Genomic DNA, 21,915 nt, shown 5'->3' with positions numbered 1-21,915 from the left:
TTGCAGCTTCTTTAGATCTGGTTTTGAGGAAGACTTTAAAATTTTCTCCCGACAATACGTCATTTGCAATCTGTGTTCCAGTCCGTAAAGCTTCTTTTCCAACTGTTTTGGCCCCCGTCATCAAAAAAGGCATAGCACTGCGAAACAGCTTTGCAAAAAATCCACCAATACCATAACCTTTCTGTAAAATGGTTCCTTGATAGTAAGGTAATCCATTTCCAGTTTGAGCTAAATAATAATCTTCAAATTTTTTCGTGCAACACGTATAAGGCACCCGCATGTTTGATGCTTCTAATCTTGCATACACAATCCAAATGAAATCATATTGCAGATGAAGGCTTCTTTTATAGAATTTGTCTCAGATGAAAATGCAACACAAGAAATACTTTGCCTCTTTCGAATGGTACTAAATCTCCAGAGTGAAGTCTTATGTCAATATGTATAGTCTGAAAATGTTGACGGATAACTGGCAAGTAAAAGGGCCGGGGATAATGAGCGTTTATGATATCCCCATCATTTCCTTCCACCGTGACAATTTTTAACAACGGAGCTTGTACATCTCCAATGATTTGAGGCTCTACGAGATCGCAATACACATACATGACAGGAAAAGATACTTTTGGATCGGCTACAAAAGGACTTTGCTCCAATCCTTTGTAGACACCCGGCTCGAACCCTAGAAGCTCAGCTAATCCTTCGTGAAGAATGACTTTGCAGTTTTCGTCGGTCTTAATGGTCACTTTTTCGTGACAGGATGATAACTGAATTCAATCTTATTTTTATGGGAAGGTATTTTCATGGCTTTTAATAAATCTGGTATCGTTTCATAACATCCTGGAGGCACTCTTCGACCTTCCAATTTTCCATCACCCAAATCAAATCCAAATAAATTATTGTCTATTCGGACGTTATACCACGTGTGAGGGTAAATAAAGTCCACAAGAGATAATTCCCACTGATTATTTAAATCCATCGGAGTAGGAAGCTGAGTGGTAAATCGTGATATTTTGTTGTCTGGGAAAAAGCGCATGGAGCTGTCACTGATCAGTGTAATAAAGAAAGACATGTTTCGTTCAAATGACAGATAAGCAGAATGTACGGGCCCTTTATACCCTTCTCACATCATCCACCCAAGCATTGAAGCTTTCGGGGTACCCCTGAAATTTCACAAAATATTCTATTTTCCCGCGACGTTTCCTCTTTTTTAAAACTTTTTCTACGGGATAATAACCAGAGTCCGAAACCTTTTGAAGTTCTTGTTTGTAAAAGGTTCCTCGTATAACTTCTCCTGCTAGATCTTTCAGTTTATAGACAACAGGAATCCGTCGAATAATTTTATAGATTGTAAAAATTTTTCTTGTCCAGTTTTGTTCGTAGCATTTCTCAAAGAGCATTTCTTCTCGGCTGATGCGTACCGTATCTCCAATCTTTAAATCTGAAGAAATAGGGTTTTGTACTGGTTGCTGTCCGTACAATGTTTTCCAAATTCTTTCTTGATTTTGTAATGTAACGGATACAGGTTCTGTCTTAATACTACGATGCCATGTATGGTTATAACTGGATATCAATTTATCAATCACATCAATATACCTTCGTATATTCATTTCGGTAAAGTATTTCCACATTTTTGTTTTCAGAGTTCGATTAAATCGTTCTACGACAGAAGCTTTGGTTGTATTATGTGTCGTGAAAAAACGAACGTTTCTCTTTTTCAAAAAATTTTGAACTTGTTTATTGGTAAACTCTTTCCCTGCATCTGTTTGTAATGATTCGGGTGTACGTTCCGAAAATATCTTTTCGAAAGCGGATTGGATGGACACAGATGTTTTATCTTTGAGAGGGATAGCCCAAGCGTATTTGGAAAGGATATCTATACAGGTCAGCAAATATTTGTATCCATCATTAAAAGAGGCCAGGGATTGCATATCCACTAAATCAGATTGAAATTGCTCGTTTAAGCCTCCTACGATGACTCTGTTCCTGGGAAACGTGTGCCTCAAAGGCTTGTGCAAAGTATAAGAATCCTTGGTTTGCAACCATTTCTGGATCTCTTTTGTTTTTACGCGACCTTTTAAAGCACGATGCAAAGCAGCAACATCCCCGAAACTTGCGGGGACCTGTGGATCCCGATAGGTCTGAGACAGAGCTGCGTTCATTGCAACAGTTGTTATGATCTAAACGTACACTGATATTCATTTATATATGTTTAACTAGAACAGAAAAAAATACCCTAGTTTCACGTATATTAAGATTCTAGAAATAGGTCTAAAAAACAAGAGAGAAAAATGAATGTTACTTAACATCTCAAAGGCTGAATAATGAATGAAACATGTTTAAGAATAACAACACTATTTATACTCTATAAAAGTCAACAGGTATTTTGAAAATAATTTATGTGAGTAATCATTACAGATTAATTCTTTTAAATAATGTCTGAAAGAATGAGGCCATTGTAAAATAAAAATAACATTTTTTATTGAACATCATAATTAATTTACAGATATTCATAGTATTAAATACCTAAGACACCATTGGTAGTACAAAATGTGTTTTTTACTTCGTCGAGTACATGGTTTAAACACACAGATTTTAAAAAGTCCTTGGTAATGTAGTGAGCAGGTTTCACTAACATTAAATAGGATTCTTCACCCCAAATATTTCCGTAAAATTGTCTGGCGATGTCAACAGCATTGAATCTCAGAGCAATGGCATTCACAGTTTCTGTCTTATGAACAAGTTCTTCACAGTCTTTCAGCTGGGGATATTTTAGTTCTTCTTGTTGGTTAAGAAGCTCTTCAAGCGACATCTTTAGAATGGTTTCGAGGCGTGCTCTTCCCATGGAAAGATCGAAGGATTCTGGAAGATTTTCCTCGTTAATAGGTTCGTCAGATACGCTTTCATAGGCTTCACAAAAGTTCATGTTTTGATAAACGAGGTTGGTGACAATGTCACTGATACGGCTAAAATGTGTCATCAGTTCTTCCCACTGCGCAGTCGTAATGCTGAGGCTACATTTTGCCTCTCCTGTCGAAGAGAGTTGCTTCAAAGTGAAATGGGAATCTTTATACGTGACCACAAAATTCTTGGGCAATTCCAGATTCAGTGTCAGCAGGTCTGGTTCCTCCACTGTCATGTTGGTTGCAAGAACATTCAAACACCATGGCTCAAAGTTCAATCCACGTCTTGTCGGATAGTACGATTTACCATATTTAGCATACTCTTGGATGTGCACAGTCACTTTTCCCTTGTAAATGCTGGGTCCCACAAAGACATTGTTTTCCATGTGAGTAAGCTCCTCTGGAATAGTGTCTTCAGTGAAAAGTCCTTTGCGCTGAAAGAAAAAAATTGTCAGTCATTTGGTAGACAAAAAACATACACAAAAATGAGGTCACATACAATATCAACTTTAACATATGAACCTTTTTTACAATTACGTACTTTTTTCTCGAAATGGCTTGTTTCTTCTGCCTTCTTTTTGGTGCAAGGGATATCTCGCGTTCGAAAAAGATTGCAGTCCTCCACTTTATCATTCAAAGGCATGGATTCTTTCTCAGGCAGGTTTTCCGTCTGAAAAGTAAAGGCAAATTAAGCACACATTGCAAATTCAAAAATAAACTTTCCTATAGATTGAAACTCTAAAAACAATATGTTTTGAAGAAAAAAAAAAAAAAAAAAAACTTAATTTACCTCTGCAGCGATGTGGTTTCATAGCTGTCCAGGATTCATGTTCAAAACGATGAAGAAACAAAAATCTGATGAAATTAACAATGATAGTCCAAGCAAAATATGTGCGTACACTCAAGGCGACAGCAGGAAAGAAATGCGGAAAGTTGCTCGGGATAGCCTTATATCGGGCAGGAACTCTTTATTTCATCTGAACGGTGATTGGTTAAGAAACGGTGAGGTCATATTTCAAAGAATCTGATTGGTTCACAGAAAAGTATCCTTACACCTGAGCGGAGGCATACAAAGGTGTGATACGGCAGACGCCATTTTGTAAAGCAACATGTCGCAACAAGAAATAGATGATGTCATTCCAAACACGTGGTTCAAGAGTTCGTTGCCACAAACATAAGAAATAGTGTCGTTGCCACAAAAAATAAAAAACTTTGAAAAGATCGTTGCCACAGAATCAAAACGAAACTCAACATGATTACGTCATTCAATCACGTGATACAAGATGGCGCTGGTGTCGTCACTTCCGGAGGAATTCAAAATGGCGGAGGCCACGCCCCTTTTCTGTGACGTCACTTCCGCCGCCCGGTTACCTGCGCTTACTACTGTCCTATTATCATATTCCCCATTTTTTTCTTAGATTTAGTTTTATTTTCAACTCTATCTTTCCCTGCATTTGAAATAATAGTATTAAACACGCTTACCTTACTGTCTTCTAAATCGGCATTTACCTGGCGAAGTCGGCTTTCTTCCCTTACCAGTTCTTCAGCAATTTTTTCCAGCGTAAAATCTTTGTCCTTCCACCTATAGATCAACTGTACAATGCAGGAGTATTCCTGGGGTAATCTCCTTATTGCCTGAAATCCTCTAAAATGATCTGCCAAGTTGTGTCCAGCTTCAGCCACCTTCTTTTCAGTCATTCTTATTCTCGCGATGAATAACCCTATTTCTTCATTTAAGTGTATATCCAATGCTAAAAAATTCATCCAGTAACTGAATTCACTTGTTTTGAGTTCGAACTGCTTCTGTAGAACTTCCCATGCTTCTTTACCACTTGAGCATTCTTGTATCACCAGCCTGAACTCAGTTTTAATTCCATAATATAATGTAGTGAAGGCTCTATTCTCTCTCAATGTGAAATCCTGCTTTTCACGCCTTGTTGCACTTTTATCTATTCTTCTTTGTCCTCTACGAAGCTCCAACAATTTCTATCCAGTAACAGCATTTTCATATCGACTTTCCATCAATTCCAGTTGTCATGGTTGAACAGCTCAAAACCTTCAGGTAGTAATGACATCTGCAATTAAGTGTGAGCGCAACAACTTGAACAAACTTCTAAGACATCTCAGCTTCTTTTCGTGGATAATGGCCCTCTTCACCTACATTCCTTCAATGCTGAGTTGAACTGGTAACAGGCTAGCTGTTGGCGCTGGGACCATAACCCTATTGGCAGTGAGGATCTACGCAAAGCATATTTTGCCCTTAAATAAAACTAAGACTAACCTAAATAAAATTCATGCTTTAATCCGTAAATTAAAATAGTAATTAAAAAAAGCTAACACTGTAGCCTTTACATTTAAAACCATTTAAGGGAAAGAAAACTAGCATAATGCTAACTCAGAACACACACATTCGCCGATACCAGCGTACATATATACATACTTGGCCAACCCGCCGAACTTGATGTCATGGGCCAAACAGCGGCAACCACGTTAGCTTACCGCCAATTGACCTCCAATCAAAATTTGCACAAGGAAAACTAAAGTCAACATTTTGAACATTTACTGTGAATACTGTATTGCTACAAAGAAGCACTTTTCGTTGATTTTGTACATAAACACATTTTCTTTTCGTGTCGTTTTTTTTTGTGTTCCTGCCTTAACCCGTCACTTTAGACCCTACATTCCTATAAAAAAAGGCATGTTTTAGTACGCTCAACCACAAAATTTTACGATAATGCCATTCAAAAACATGGTTCTGCAAGTATTAATATACAGAGTACTCTCAATTATCAGGGCCAATGGAAGGGAAGTAGGACCTGGATAACCCGAACTATTACTGTTCATGCATATTGTACGAGGGGTGATAAAAAAAAGGTTTACAAGGCAAATGAAAAAGTATTTATTAACAATAGAAACAAGATACAAATGGGAATCAAAAGACACATCTGGCCTTCACGTTTCCAAATAGTCGCCAAACCTGTTTAGGCATTTGTCAGAACATTCGACCAACTTGTTTATCCCGTCTTGGTAGTAATCAGGGCCCTGCTCATTGAGCCATTTCTCGGCAGCTGTTTTCACTGCATCGTCTTAGGTGAACCGTGTTCCGGATAAATATCGCTTCAACGTCGGAAAAATGAAATAGTCACTTGCCAAATCGATATGTCTCAATAGTCTCTTGCCAAATCGCTGTATGGGGGTGATTCCAGACCTCCCACTTGAACCTTTGGGAGCAATTCCTGAGTCTGGCGAGCTGTATGGGGCCTGGCATTGTCATGCAGAAGAATGATGCCTTTGCTCAGTAATCCAGGCCGTTTTGCATCGGATGGCTTTACGCAATTTCGTTAAGGTGGCACAATAATGATCGGCCTTAATGGTATGGCCACGCTCCAAATACTCAATTAGGATAACACCAGTCGTATCCCAGAAAAGGGTTGGCATCACTTTACTGGCAGAGGGTGTGACTTTAAACTTCTTCCTTGTCGATGATCCAGCAAGTTTCCACTCCATCGTGGGTCTTTTGGATGTGGGGATGAAGTGATGAAGCCATGTTTAATCACCGGTAACGATGCGATCAATGAAGTGTTGGCTGTCTGAATGGTATCGCTGAAGAAATGTGAAGCTGCACATCATTCGAGTGGCCTTATGCAGCGGGCACAAACTTTGGAATATCGCAACTCATTGGTTACGATACGCTGAACGTTACCATAACTCAGGTCCAACTCTGAGGCAATCTCATGCACGGTTACTCGTCGATCCCTTTGGATGATTTTTTCAACACGTGCCGTGTTGATATCCGTCCTTGAAGAACTTGGACGGATGCTCTCTTCCATATTGCGGTTTTCCACGTGCTCCCTGCCCGCTTGATAAGAACACTATTTCGCTACCTGTTGTCTACTCATTGCTTTGTCCCCGTATAACTCAACAATTTGTCTGAGAGTTTCGGATGCGGCCACATTCTTGTCGCATAAGAATTAAATTATGGCTTGCGCCTCTATGCGAGACCACTTTTCTAGACGTCGTGCCATTACTGTCGCTCTTAAGTGTCTGCGTACTGACGCTACTTACTCGTAGAACCGCTGTAGGACAACTAGCGCCATCTGCCAACCACCCTGGGTGGAAATATTCGCTCCACAATTATTACGTTTCAAATGCTTCTGCTTGTAAACTTTTTATTTTTTTTACCAAAAATACTCTCTCAAGATACAAAATCTTCAGCTTAATGCACTACAAATTAATTTGTATTCTGGTGAATAATACAGAAAGAAGACGTTAAAGGAAATGTCCCAGATTATAAATACAATGAAGCACCATTTATATGTTTTTTACATTTATAGATCGTTTCATCTTGATCGTGATTCAGTTCTATTTATTTTGATAGTAATATATTTCTTTTATGCCCAGCCCAACTACGGTTATACATCACTTTTGCTCGACTTATTGCATTGGTTTTACATTTCGCTGTCCCACCTTTCAAGTATTTTCCTCAGAAATGAAAACATGAGAAGGAAGCAAAGGCATGAGACATTACAGTCTGTTACAGAAGTTGAAAACCAGTTCATGAATAGAGAGGATACTTGGAAGGAAAAATAGGTATGGTTTTTTTTTCTTCTGAACAGGGTGCTGTGTTAAGTAAACTAAATAAGAGTATTTTTAACTGATGTCATGAAAGCAAATGGCACTCTTGTTAAAAGATAAAATTCAAATCTCAAAAGAATTTGATGATAATACTTGTTTGACGAAAGTTGAGTTGGCAAAGAAAGTGGATATTCCTCTGACAACATTAAAAATGGTTGTTTATGGTAGAAAATGTTGAAGAAAGAGCAGATATTTGTGGGCAATACATATTTCAAAGATAGAATGTTTTCCGAGGACAAAGCCATTTTGCACAAATTTTTTATTCAGTATCAAATATTCCAGGGAACAGATCCATGTTAACTGAGAAGTCAAAAGAAATAACAGTTTAGATGAATGTGAAAGAAGCCTGCTTTTCAACTGGATGGCTACATAAATTTAAATCGCAGCAATGAATCTCTTATCATATAATAAATGGAGAATCAAATAGGATTCCTGCTGAGTTGTTTAAAGAGGGGTTCACACATTTATCAACCAAAATAGATGGATACGATTTAAAAGACATTCTTAATGTTGATGAAACTGCTCTTTCCTTTAAACTTAGGTTTCAAAGTAGACCACTGTCATGCAACTAAGCAAGCTAAAGAATGTTTCACTGTTTTACTTTGTACAAATGTTGATGGTATGGAAAAAATTACTCCTTTAGTTATAGGAAACATTGTTGTTCCAGAAGAGATGAAAACAAGAGATGTAGGAAGGAAACTCGGTACTACTGTCCAGATTGTGATGTTGGCCTTTGCATCTCATGCTTTGAAATTTATCACACAAGAAAAAATTACTAATCTTTGTTTATATTATGTGTAAGTTAAATAAAATTCTCTTTTAATGTTTAAAACACATATTTCTTAAATTTTCCTGGCTTACTGGAAAACTAACATTCAATCACAATAACCCTAAATGTTGGCTTTTCCTAAAAAGAGATTTTTTTTTAAATTTCAAGCTGAAAAAAATCTGAAAATATAAAAATGAATATATATATTGTATTGTACATAGCACTTATTTTTATACAATTTTTTCAATAAAAAATAGGCACTTTTATAACAGTTTTATTGAAAATTATCTGATTGTTAAGGTGTTAATATTAGTTTACATAAATAAAAATTAATTTTGAAGCTTTATTTCAAATGAAAAAATAGAAGTGGCCAGTTCATTTAAAAGTGTATTTTTTTTTTATTTTATTGCATGAAAATATAATTTTTTTAAATTATTCTATACAATATTTGCTGAAACAGAAAAATACGCATAAAAATTCTTTCACTTGCATTACAGTATGTATACATTTGAAATATACTGAATACTGTACAAAATTGATTTCAAAATTTTTTATTTATCAAAATTATTTTACTATCAACTTTATCAAAATAATAATAAAGCCAAGTGCAGATAAATTATTGGCAACATTGACATATAATAAGTATTATCACTATTAAAGAAAGAATACTTAATCCAAAGAAAAGAAATCTATTTGTGAAAAATGATGGTATTTTTTAAACACAGCCACTGGTTTATGAATAATTTGTACCATTCACAACACATCTGAGACTGGCAAGATGTATCAGTATATATAGGATGACAATGATGCTGTGAAGGCTTCAAACACTTACTTCGCACATTTAGACTTCGATGAAAATCATAACCATGATTTGCATGCCTACTATTTTTACAAACTGAATTTGTTTGTTTACAAAAATGGCTATTCCGGCAACAATTACATGTATTGTGAAACACATTATTTTGAGTAAATTCTCTGTAATCATGACCATGTTCTAAATGCTTAAAATTTCTGATTCTACCATGAGAGCAAGCTGGGTGATCTGTTCTGCGAGGGGTATAAGTAGAAGGTTCACAATAAAGATCATGCTTAGTGGAATTATTAGCATTATGATGACTCGTCTTCGAGCAATTCTTGAAAATCTCACAACGATGTTTTGATTTTCGACTCATGGAATGATTCATATGCCTTTTACTTTCTGAATTTTTCTTATACAACTCAAAATCATTTGAAGTAGGTCTAACAGAATGATTAATAAAGTTCTGAACCTTCGGATAATTTTTAGCAATGCCATGTTTTGGCTTTTTATCTGAAGAATTTCTCTGCACAAAACCCTTTTTATAATTTTTATGAAAAGAAACATCATCATCATCAGTTTCTGAACTAATTACTTCTTTTGGAACTTTGCGATTTTCATGATAATATACATTATGATCTGAAGCAGAACTGGCACTTTTACGAAAAGCATACTCCAGCATTTTTTTATTCATTTCAAAATTCAAAACCTTCGGTTGCACATAATCAGAAAATTTTTCAGAACGCGACTGAATCAATTCCATATAATCCTGATGAACTGTTCCATCGAATTCATGAACATCTTCAATTATTGGAATATTTTCTGACTTATGCTCTGAGTTCTCTGCAATAAAAGGCAGATCACGTTCGCTTTCTCGCATATTTGGTATATCATTTAAAATGTCATTCTCATCAGCAGCTTCTGATGATTTTTTAGGAGACAGTTGAATTTCTTCCATATTGTTACGATTAACTGCTTCTGAAAAGTTATAAAAGTCTTCAATTGTAGGAAGACTTTCTAATCCATGTTCTGTAGCAAAAAGGTCCTCAACAAGACCTTTAGGCAAATTTTGTATGTCAGCATTTAATGTTTCATCCTCACTAGTAGCTTCTGATGAAGCTTCATCTTCAGAAGCTGACAGGACTACATCCGTACGATGCTGATTCAATGCTTCTGCAAATTTATAAAAATCTACCATTTTAGGTAGGCTTTCTGATCCATTCTCTGAATTCTTTATGAAAGAAAGGTTCTCAACTTCACCTTCAGGCATAGTGAGTACATTAGCATTTACCATTTCATCTTCATTAATAGCCTCTGATGACCGATGTGTTTTCATATGATCCTGATAAACTGTTTCTGTAAATTTATGAAAAATTTCAATTTTAGGAAGACCTTCTGATTCATGTTCTGAATTGCCTGCAGAAAAACACTGTTCAACTTCACCTTTAGGCATGTTTGATATTGCATCATTTACTATGTCATCCTCTTCAGTAGCTCCTGACGAAGATTCTGATGATGTTTCTTCAGAAGATAACTCAGTTACTTCCATAGAACCATAATAAAGCGCTTCTGCAAATTTATAAAAGTTTTCAATTCTAGGAAGACCTTCTGATTCAGGCTCTGCACTGCCCGACGAAAGCAGCTCAGCTTCAGCATTTACTATGTTGTTCTCATTAACAGCTTCTGATGAACATTTTTCAGACCTGGCATCACAAAATAAATTTCTCACATTATCTGAATTCAAAACCTGCTGTGTCTTACTTTCATGTGCATCTATCTGGAATGCTTCACAATAACCATCAGTTACTTCATCTTCTTTTAAAATCTGATGTACTTTTTCTTTTAATGGATTTGAATCAAACTCAAGATTTTCAAAGTAATCTTGATATTCTTTAAATAATTCATAATAATGTTTTAACATACTTTTTTTCCTATTTTTAATATCTTCGGGACTAACAAATCTACTTGCCTGTTCAGGTGAAGCAAGTTCATTCTGAAAACGTTGTAGACATTCTTCATCAGGATAAAAATTACTGTTTACAGAGAGAGTTTCTGCATTTAGCAATTCTTGGTTTTCATACTTACATACAAAATTTATTACAAATTCTTTTATTTCATCCAGTGACTTAAAATTTAAATTTTCCGTTTTTTGACTCATACCATCAACAGATTTGGTATTTGGTAATGAATGTATCTGAACTTCTTTCTGCTTATCTGAAAAATATTTACTCTCTGATGCACTTTGTTGATTTTCTAAAACTGACATGGGACCTTCTATAACACTTTCTTCTAAATTAAAATTATTTCTTCTTTCTTTAGGTTCCAAAACTTGTCCACTGCAAGAGTTTGTTAGTTGTTGCTTTGCATATTCATTTTCACAATAAGATTGTGTATGATTTAAATCTGATGCTTTATCACAAGTCAAAGATGCTGGGACAGTTCTTTCATCAAATAATATGTATTCGTCAGTAACTGTTTCATTTTCTATAACATTTCTTTCACTGTCATTTGGTTTAGAAGCTTCACATTCAAATAATTCAGAAATCTTACTTTCTGACTGAATAAATTTAAACGAATCTATTGCCTGTTCTGGAACTGCTTTAACCTTATCACAGTTGCCTTCATGTAACTCAGAATCACAGGTTCCATTACTCTGGTACTGAGATTTTTGTAGTTTCATTTTTACATTCACAGAAACACATTTAATGTTAGAATCATGACATTCAATCTTCTCTCTCTGATTTGATATATTATCTTCAAATTTTAATGAATCAGAATTTTCATTCAATAACTGAATATCTTGGTCTGCAATTACATCAATTCCATTTGTATTGTTGTTACTTTTATCACTCACGCTACTTGCATCTGAATGACAGTCCAAAAAATTTCTTTTCTGAAAATAATCAACTACTGCACTTTCATCTTCTGGTTTACTGTTTCCCCTTTCACCTGCACCATAAAACATTTTCAGAGGATTACTTAGTTTTTTATCATTACATCCAAAGACAGCTGCATTATTAACTTCTGGTCTTTTAGTAATCAAGTCTGAAGGGACAGGATCTATTAAAAAGAGAAAAAAGAATATGCTGAAATGAAGAAAGGAAAAACATACAGTAAAATTCCGATAATCATCGACTGCTTAATCTGTGAATGAAATAAATGTAAACAAACAAAATTCGATTTCCAGAAAAATCCAAGATAAAGTTAGCCTCCCTTTTTTCTTGTAAGTATATGATAACAAGCTTTTTAGAAAAATATTCTATATTTATGATATATTATTATCTAAGAAGCGAATTTATTTATCACCGAAATTTTTTGCTATTTTCTGCGTGCACATTAATATCGCCTTTTGAGCAAATACAGATAAAAAGAATCTCGGCAAATTCATTTTAAATGAATCCTCGCTTTTAGGTATATTTTTTGTGTCTATATGGTGAACAAAATGAGAAAAGAATTTATTACTGCTTATTAACTTTCCAAATGTTGTTCCAACTTAAATACACCTTGCAGATAATTTGCTTATGTTCTGTGCAACTTTGTGACATCAACTGCAGACATGGAAAGAACCTTAAAATGAACACTTGTAAAGATTTTCCTCACACTAAGTATGGAAAGTATGGTACTGAATAGGAGGTTATAAAAACCAATAAATTTTTAACCTGTGAATCCAAAATTTCAATTGCACTTTATGTTAACTGCTTTACTGCTTTGTGTTATCACAAATGCAAGGAATTAGCAGAAGCAGCATAAGAATTCAATTTAGAGAAAAGGTTTTTCTGTTGAGGATTTTGTACATGGTATTTATTCTACTCTCACTTTAACAGCATAAAAAGTAATTTTGTTGATGTATATAATTTCTTTTACATAAAATTCTTATATACACTTTTTAACAAAAAGTCCTATGCTTCTTCAAAAAAGTTTATGTCACCTATTTCTTTTCCATTCCACTATTTTTTCTTCTGCACTAGCATTATTTTCTCTGTATACAACTGTATTTATAAAATAATTTTTTTTTGTAATGAGTAAATCTTGATTAATAATATTAATTGATTTAATTTGATATTAAATAATCAGAAAGAGGAAAATGTAAATGAAGCTCAGAAAGGCATGAACATTAAAATACAAAATTCTCTACTCAACATAACCCCTGGTCTCAATATGTGCAAATTATCAGAATTCTACTGTATTATCATTAAAGCATAAAAGAAATATTAAATTGCAAACATTTAATCACATATATTTCTGCGATTAGATCACCATAACCTTTTAAATAAAATATAATCTACTTCTCTGTTATGAAAGTTTGCAATCTTCACATATGTTCAAATTTGCAAAACTGAAATTTGGCACAGATAGCATTAGCATATTTTCTATTTATAAAAATATATGATATCATCCAAAAGCAAAATTCATATTATAGTGTAAATGGATTTAAAGCAGCATCTTTCAACCATTCAAACATGTCAGATTTTGGGCAAAGAACCTTGAGTTTGATCAGAGAACATATCCCGGTTATGCCACAACCAGCTTATTAGATTTATTATGCTCTGATCTCACTGTTCTTTATCAAGAAGACTCTTAAGTTAATTTTCTCAGAAAATTCAAGACATCCAATATTACATGCCAGCCAGTATATGACAGACACCAAGAAAGGCATTTTATCAGTGCTTCCAGAAATGTCAGGAGCACTGAAGCAATTCTGCATATCTACATGAATTTTACTAGGGAAATTTAAAAAGTAACACACAGTAACAAAAACTCTCAGTGTAATAATCCTCCTATTATTCAAATTTTCTCTCTGGCGAAAAGCAATCAACAACATTCAAATGGTACTAGTAGACAAGAGGTACATCAACACAGCAAAATATCTGTTTAAGATGGCTATGCTAATGGAAACGCAGTCAAATGTTGAAGTGGGAAATGTGACAAAGTTTCTGCATTTAAAGGAACCTGATCAGCAGAGATTGTTTTTTGCCAATATTTCAAGTGAATGGTGCTAATGTTCTGTTATGTATGTATAGTTTTGGATACACTGTTTTCCAATAAAGGCAGCACAAACATGCAAGATGAACAATGATCTGTCAGCAAAATAAGTCCACTGCACATGCTAATGCTTGTCTCATTAATGTTCTGTTTCAAAATGATTATCATATATGACTTAGAGCTATTGCAAAGAAACTCAGCTTTTGAAAAAGCAATATGCACAATATCATTCATGAGCAACTAGACTGCTAAAAGACATATTGATGTTGGGTACCTAAGCAGCTCACAGATGATCACAAAGCCACGAGGATGTGACGTGTATCATGCCCTCTTAATATAGTTGGCACCCAGAGACTTTCATCAAGTCATCACACTATGACTTAACTGAATTGGCAGGATTTCTTCCATCGGTTATCAGCATAATATATATATTTTTTAATATTCAACAATAATAATGCTTTCATTGGAATATCCAAACCCACTAAGCAAACCACTGTTTCATCATCAACAGCACTGCTCCAAGTACATCGTAGTGATTGACTTATAAAACATCCATAAGGAGGGACACACAGCACTAAACATCACTCTATTCTTCAGAATTCAAATCTTGGTCTAGGAGTAGGATAACCGGTTTCACCAACCATGACTTCTAACGGCCACCAAGGGCTTTGGTATATCGTTGGAATAAATATTTGGCCAAGCATTGTGACTATGCTGAAAAATAATATTTATCAGTGCCTTGTTACAGTATGTCTGTCTGTGGAAGAAAGTTTATCTCTGAGAGAGTGTGTTACTTTACTTTTTGAATTCCCCCTTTATTAAGTAATGTGATAACTTTTCACATTTTAAACATATCTGCTCCATAAACATATTCCACAAACTTTTTTTAAACAGAGAAGTATATATATATATAAAAAACATGTTTTTCAACTTTTGAAAATTAATATTACATATCATTAATATTTTTGTATTATTGTCAAACTATCCATTTGTAGATATAGAATAGAGAAAAGCAATGCATTTGCAGCTCTTCAAAATCATAAACATCCTAAATAAATTAATTTCAGCCTATTAAACATCATCAATGCACTTCAGATGAAGAACTCTAGGCTCGGGTATTTTTCCACCAATGGCCAAATACTTACTTAGGTTCAAGTACAGAAAATTATAGCTTTAAATTATTTTTACTTCAGTTTGCAAGAAAGCTTATTAAAACATTTTCAATAGAATATCACACACAAAAAAAAATGAAATTTACTGTTTATATATTTTTCCTAATGCAAGTCTTATGACATATTTTCCAAATAAATAAATAATGTCATTTTTGGAATGCTTGAAAACAGAAAATCACAGTTTATAAATACCTCTATGCAATCATTTGACAATTTCATAAGATGGAATGACAGTTCTGCCTAATAAAAAGATGTCATTAAAAATTTTACATACATCACCAACGACCTGTCTCTTTTTTTTCCACGCAAATATTGAAACTGCAAGAAAGTTAACTAAACAGAGATGTTTATGAATGGGTACTAATTGTTCCTGTTAATTGGAAAACTTTTCAATAAATTACAATTTTGATAGCATATATAAAATATATAAAGTTCATCTACAGCATTTGAGGATCAAGTCATAAAAAGCTGACATGTTAAGATCTGCAAGAAACAGTTTTATTAATGTTTAGCTTTCTAAATGCATTTCTTCTGATCTTACTCATCTCCTGGGCATACTCATAACTTGTATGCTCAGTTACATCATACTTTGGAATTTTTGGAATAATTTCTAATGCAATATCCATGGTTTTTAATTTTTTTTTTTTTTTTTTTAAAATTCTGAAGTGCTTTTTGTAATAGTGCTTTTTAAGATGAGATTTCATTTTAGGGTACATGCAATCTACACATTCACATCTGGAGCAGTTCCAATTTTGTTCACAATAAGCTGCTTGACAGTAGATGCCAAAGTGTGTAGAGAAACTTGCTTGCTCGTTCCTAATTTAGTCATTATGGCAGATTTCAATTGCATAAAATCAAATAGAGAATTCTATTAAATTTATTTTTTAAGCAGGTAATATTTTAAAGGAAGCTGATATGTGTTATTAAAATATTCATATTAGTTATCAATTGGCAACTACAGTAGGAGTGACAGACAACTTAATCCTAAAACTCTAACTATACTACTCTAAGCTCGCATATGCATATGATAGGGATTATGAAACATATGATAATTGCAATAAGTTTTCAATCAAATTTTGTGAAAACATACACAAACATATGCAAAAATTTCACTACATTATCATGATTTTCAACTAAGCAACAAGCAGTATTAACACAGTCTGATAATAATAATAATAATAATAATAATAATAATAATAATAATAATAATAAAAAGTAGTCTAAATCTAAAAAGGATCACACAGTCTCTGTAAAACCATTATTGTATAATTACCAGAAAGTAAATAGACTTTAAATGATCCAGCAGTTGCAATTTTTTCAAAATATGACAGCTGATTTTGACTCAAGAATGTCACAGCAATGCCTTGTGAACCTGAAAACACAATTTGTTACACATAGTCCCCAGGAAAGGGTGAAATATTACTATATTTTTCAATAAATAAATCATTTATAAGCAAGCAGATACTTTATAAGATATGCTTTTGCTAATAATAAATAAATGCAATATTAATAACTCAAGTACTTAACAAATTAAAAATCCTTATTTTCTTATTATGCTCCATATACTAAAAAACGACTCAAAATACTTTTAAATTAACTACTGTTAGATTTAAAAAAAAAAAAAAAACTAACCATACTTGAAAATGGAATGAGCTCTATTTTTTAATTTTACTATGAATATCATTCAAACAGAATACTGAAAATTTGGTATTTATGTATTATTGCAACCACCTTAATAGAAATTGATAAAGCTTCAGAATACATCAAATTCAGCTAACCATGTGCATGACAAATATTCAAACAACTATTGCATGAAAAATATTCAGTTTCCAACATCACCATCTTCATACATGTTCTTTTTGTTCTATTCTATTATAGGAAAATTATGGTTATTTTTTGTCTTAAACTCTAAGCTTGTAGAATTTTCTTATAAAAGAAGAAAGAGAGGTAAAATTTCTGCAAGAATATGTCATTTTATCATAAAACTGCTAAGGAACAATGCTTTATCAAAGCGATTGCTACAAAATTTCCACCACAACAAAAACAAAACCCCGTTTGTACTGAGGTTCGTTGACTGTCTTTTGGAATAAATGAAACTTAGAATATTGTATGTAATACAGTACAAAGTCCGAAATCCGGTCTGTTCCGGACTTCGGCGATTCCGGATTTGGGATTTTTCCGGATAATAGATCATCAATTTAAATCTGGTAAGATGGCATGCAGAAATCATACAATTAAAAATATGAAATCATAGTTTATAAAATAAAGAACAATTATGATCTAAAGGGTATCAAAATTTACACAAAAAAGCTTAATATTTACTTGTTTACTTTATTAAACATTTCTTTCAATGTAAGTTGCTTCCACAAAAAATTAAAAAAGTTCTTTGTTCTTTCTTCTTGTGTCACAAACAGTAGACTTTCCAATGCCATACTCCTCGCATAATTTTGAGACGGATAAGCCTTCATCTATTTTTTGCAGCAATTCCACTTTTTGTTTAATAGACATCGAAATATGGTTTCGTTTTGTAGATCCTTTGGAAACTCCAGAATTGGAAACTCTTTTTGACATAATCAAAAGTTCAAGCTTAGTTTTTATAAAATTGCCGTAATAATAACAGTCAGCAAAAAATAATAAGCTGGATCAAATTAGAAGATCTGGGAGCAGCTGCTATATTAATTGAAATGCCTTATAATCAGTAAAGATAATTTTAGCCTAGCTTAATAGCGTCCGTTATACATTATTCACTCTGTATCACAAGATTGGCGACGAAAGCCAAGTTGTTTCGTTAAATTTCGTCTTGCTAATATTGCAAATTAAATTAAGCCTGAATTGTAATAGTTTAGTTATTTTACTATACCTACGTTTATTTCTTGCACATGCTTAAAACTAATCCAAGTCCTGAATAAATAAACTCCTACTTAAGGCTTTGTCTAGGGCCTGCGCTCGATACCACCTGGTACAATCTCTACGGGTCCTAAATTCTGCTACAAAGTGCTTTCCTAAGTTCTATATTTTCACTGTGCGTAAACTTTGGATCCCAGTACTTTCCCTAAATCATAAAAATTTCTCATCCCTTAATTTTGCCACTTAGTGCTTCCCCAAATTCCAAAAATTTCATCTTTCCTAAATTCTGCCGTCTGGTGCCGACATATTCTACCGCCGCTGCTGGGTTTATGGTGAATAACATATCAATTATTCTTAATTAAAATAGCGTTAAATGTAATCTTTTGGCCTATGAGTTTCATTAACAAAATCTATTTTTAGCACATGAAAAGAAATTTTTGTTGAATTTTTCCTTGCCAATATTTCTTAGAGCATTTTAAAATCTATAATCATCGCCAAACATAATGATAGCATAAAAGGTTGCCATACTCTTGTTATTCAGTTACTGATATAAAAAAAAAAAAAAGTTTACACATCACAGCATGAGTTATTACTGAAGTTGTCATGTATTGATAAACATGTGGTGATGAAAACAAAATATAATAAATAATGACTCGCCAGGTCGGTGTCAGGGATATAAAATAGGAGAATTTTTCTGTTTGAGATGTATCCCAAGTGGATACTCAGCTATGGAGCCAGATCTCACAAATTTATGATTGTTTTTTCATAACGAGGTATTTTATTTAGTGCCTAAGTGAAATTAAGAATCGGAATTTTTAAGTGAAAATCACCACATGTTTTATTATGGAAGGAAAAATCTAATGTGCATGCATAAAGCATTGATTAAAAAAAAAAAAAAAATGCTTGTGGCTTTGAGGTCTGGATTTTAAATCATTCCAGATTTCGGACTTAAATCTAAAAAATATACATAGTCATACCATATCTTCCAGCTCGGCCAACACGATGCAAGTATGTCTCTGTATTCAATGGGCAATCAAAATTTATAATAATATCTACATTTTCTGCATCAATACCTCGTGCAGTCTAAAAAAAGAGAAAAATCAATTACATATAAGAAAAGGCATAACTGTATAATTTCTCAATAAATAGTTATAAAATTAACTATGCTAAACTCAATGTTGCAACAGCTCTAGCGGGCCATGGCCTGCAGTACCCCGATATCTGCTTTTTTGACCATGCAGTCCGCTGTGCATGAGCATATGCCCTGGACAAGTCGTCAAGTTGTCACTAGACTCCTGGTGTTTAGTTCCCAAGCGAACTTGATAATCATTTTAGCGAAAGGCTTAAGGAAAGAAAGGCTGAGTGAATCTTGCCCAGCCCGGGGAAAGAACCTCGGACCTGTGGTGCTGCAGCACTACGCGCTAGGCCATTGCGCCACGGGGGCCTAGTTAAAAAATTAAGTCCCACTAAACTATAAATTCACATTACTTATAAAGAAATAATTACTTTTTATAAACTGATTAAATCAGAAAATATGTTAATTTAACCATTCTTAGAAATACTGTACATGCCTCAACAACATATTTTACATGATCAATTACTATGAGCATATTCTACCTCTCATGCCTGGAGTACATAGTCAGTGAAATGAATGTGTTACATGCAAACTTTGCATAAGTGGAATGTCAGCAAGTTGCCAGTCCAGCAACTATGACTGTCACCAAAAAAGTTAAAAAAAAAAAAAAAAAAAAAAAAAAAAAAAAAAAAGGTAAGACATTTTGGAAATAGCAAACTATCCAAGCTGTTGTGGTAATGTGTGTTTAAGGTGCGTTTTATACATGGAAGCATCTTATAAACAGAGAAATACAGTAATTAGTATTTTGCAAGAAGTTTGTAGAATACAACTGAGATTTCCAGCCAACCAAGATTACCCCCCGACATTAACCTAATAAACATATATAGGACCACTTTGACATATTTTAATGACTGAATCCATCAATCCGCAACCAAATAGTTACTATCTAATGCACTGCAAGCTGTATGCCTCCAAATAAATGAAAGCATACAAAAAATTTGGCAATATAACTTGAGCAACTATCCAGCATTTTAACAAATCACTCTCACAACTGGTTGCTATCTGTACTGCCACAGATAATTACTCTCAGTATTAGTAAGTGGTCTTAAAAATGTGACTTAACTGCATATATATTTGAATATTAAACTCAGAATAAAACTAAAATATCTTAAAATTATATTCAAAGGTTATATAATTTTTTTTTCTATTTTACATTTCCTATAACAATATAATTTAAATATTTCAAAATTACATGATTAATTAATATACTATGACTAAGTCAATTAAATAAATTACATACAAAACAATCGATTATAAAATTTTCAAAATTAACACATATCAATCACTATAATTGCATTAAATTATTACTATTTAGTAAGCGTCAGTCATAGTTCCATATTTCCTCTATTTTACTTTCAATATTTTTATTATTTATGTCCTGCAAAAATCTACACAAGCTTATTCTACTTTTTTAGGAGCTTCAGTTTTGAAACTGAATTTTAAATGTTTGAAGATTAAAAATTAGTTATTTCAAAAATTTTCAGAAACATAATTCTAATTATTGAAAGTAGCTAGGATAGAAGCATAACGCCATAAAAAGTAAAACTAAATAATTGAGGTAAATTAGAATTTAAAAGCGCCATATTTATTATTATTATTTTTAATTATTCAGTTACAATTAAACTTCATACATTACAGAGGGAAAAATTCTAAAATAGCATGCATGCCTTTATGATTATGAACATAATCATAGCATTCTGGCAGTTCAATCTCTTTGTTGCTGCTTTTCATATACTTCATAGTTTACGGTTTCTCACGCCCTACTTTGATTTACTATTTTGAAATAAATATGACCAGTTTCCTGAATATACTAAGAAAATGTAATAATATGTTGATTTTGTACATAAAAAATTACAAGACATATGGATTATTTATTTTTGGAAACACAAAAGAATTTCAATATCACAGACTAATCAGAATTAACACAAAGTTCTGATGTGCAGCAAACTGGATATGCTTTTATTTAATTCAGAGGACAAATAATGATTGGAAATGAGACAAGAGATTCTCATACAGAAATTCCACTGCTTTGAACAATTTGACAATTCTCATTCAATGCTAACATTATCTAAGAAATGAAGAACAAATGACAATTCTATTCAATATCAACTTTAAGTGCAAAAGCAGCATCATATGAAAGACATCCTTTAGTAAGTAGAAAACAGTAAGCGTTAATTAAAAATTTAATAAAAATTTTACAATAATTAAAAATTAGAATATTTTTTTCTTTTCTTCTTTAATAATAATATAAAAGGTGCTTACAACGTCGCTAGAAACCAGAACCTTGCATTTAAACTGTTTCAAACGTTCTATAGCTTTGAGACGGTCAAGTTGATCCTTGGCACTTGATATATGGGTTACAGAAAATCCCCATTTCTGAATGTCATAACACAGGCCTTCCACTCTAGAACAAAAGGAGGAGAAAAAAATAAATATCAACCTAAAATGCAAAGACAAATCTGATGCCGCAAAATAACAAATACGTTAAAAGGTAAAACATGATAAATCAAACTAACTCTAATGGATAATGGACATAAATCCATTAAGTTAAGAACTGAAAGAGGTTTATGGCCCCAGTATCAATGTAATATTGAATTCATAATATTATGTATAGATGCATCTGTTGAAATACCACACAGTCTTGTATTCCAGACATAAATTTGATTAGCTTTTTTAATTAG

The 21,915-nt window shown here is 33.2% G+C and overlaps 2 protein-coding genes across 3 annotated transcripts in view; both read right to left on the bottom strand.

The window, feature by feature from the left end:
- Positions 1-2,459: 2,459 nt before the first annotated feature.
- Positions 2,460-8,396, bottom strand: LOC146995700 (uncharacterized). 2 transcript variants are annotated; one of them, XM_085821719.1, is made up of 3 exons: positions 3,688-8,396; positions 3,439-3,567; positions 2,460-3,331 (listed from the first exon to the last, which is right to left on the bottom strand). In XM_085821719.1, exons 2-3 carry the CDS (start codon positions 3,538-3,540, stop codon positions 2,513-2,515), a joined length of 921 nt encoding a protein of 306 aa, XP_085677845.1. In that variant the 5' UTR covers positions 3,541-3,567; positions 3,688-8,396; the 3' UTR covers positions 2,460-2,512. The 2 variants fall into 2 exon arrangements, with proteins under 2 accessions (XP_085677845.1, XP_085677844.1); XM_085821718.1 differs by having other exon boundaries at positions 3,439-8,396.
- A 440-nt stretch (positions 8,397-8,836) lies between these two features.
- LOC118180204 (uncharacterized) overlaps positions 8,837-21,915 on the bottom strand; it is a 63,335-nt gene continuing 50,256 nt past the window's right edge. Inside the window, exons 7-10 of the mRNA XM_085821717.1 lie at positions 21,497-21,638; positions 19,077-19,182; positions 16,526-16,624; positions 8,837-12,157 (exon numbers count right to left, since the gene is read on the bottom strand). Coding sequence (XP_085677843.1) covers positions 8,991-12,157; positions 16,526-16,624; positions 19,077-19,182; positions 21,497-21,638 — 3,514 coding nt within the window. The 3' untranslated portion in view covers positions 8,837-8,990. The remainder of the gene's footprint in view (positions 12,158-16,525; positions 16,625-19,076; positions 19,183-21,496; positions 21,639-21,915) is intronic.

Source organism: Stegodyphus dumicola, chromosome 8, assembly GCF_044657685.1.
Source record: "Stegodyphus dumicola isolate Sdum_Otavi_A_Nest chromosome 8, ASM4465768v1".
Taxonomy (NCBI): Eukaryota; Metazoa; Arthropoda; class Arachnida; order Araneae; family Eresidae; genus Stegodyphus; species Stegodyphus dumicola.
Note: the sequence above shows the minus strand (reverse complement) of the source record. Positions and strands in the feature narration are given on the sequence as shown.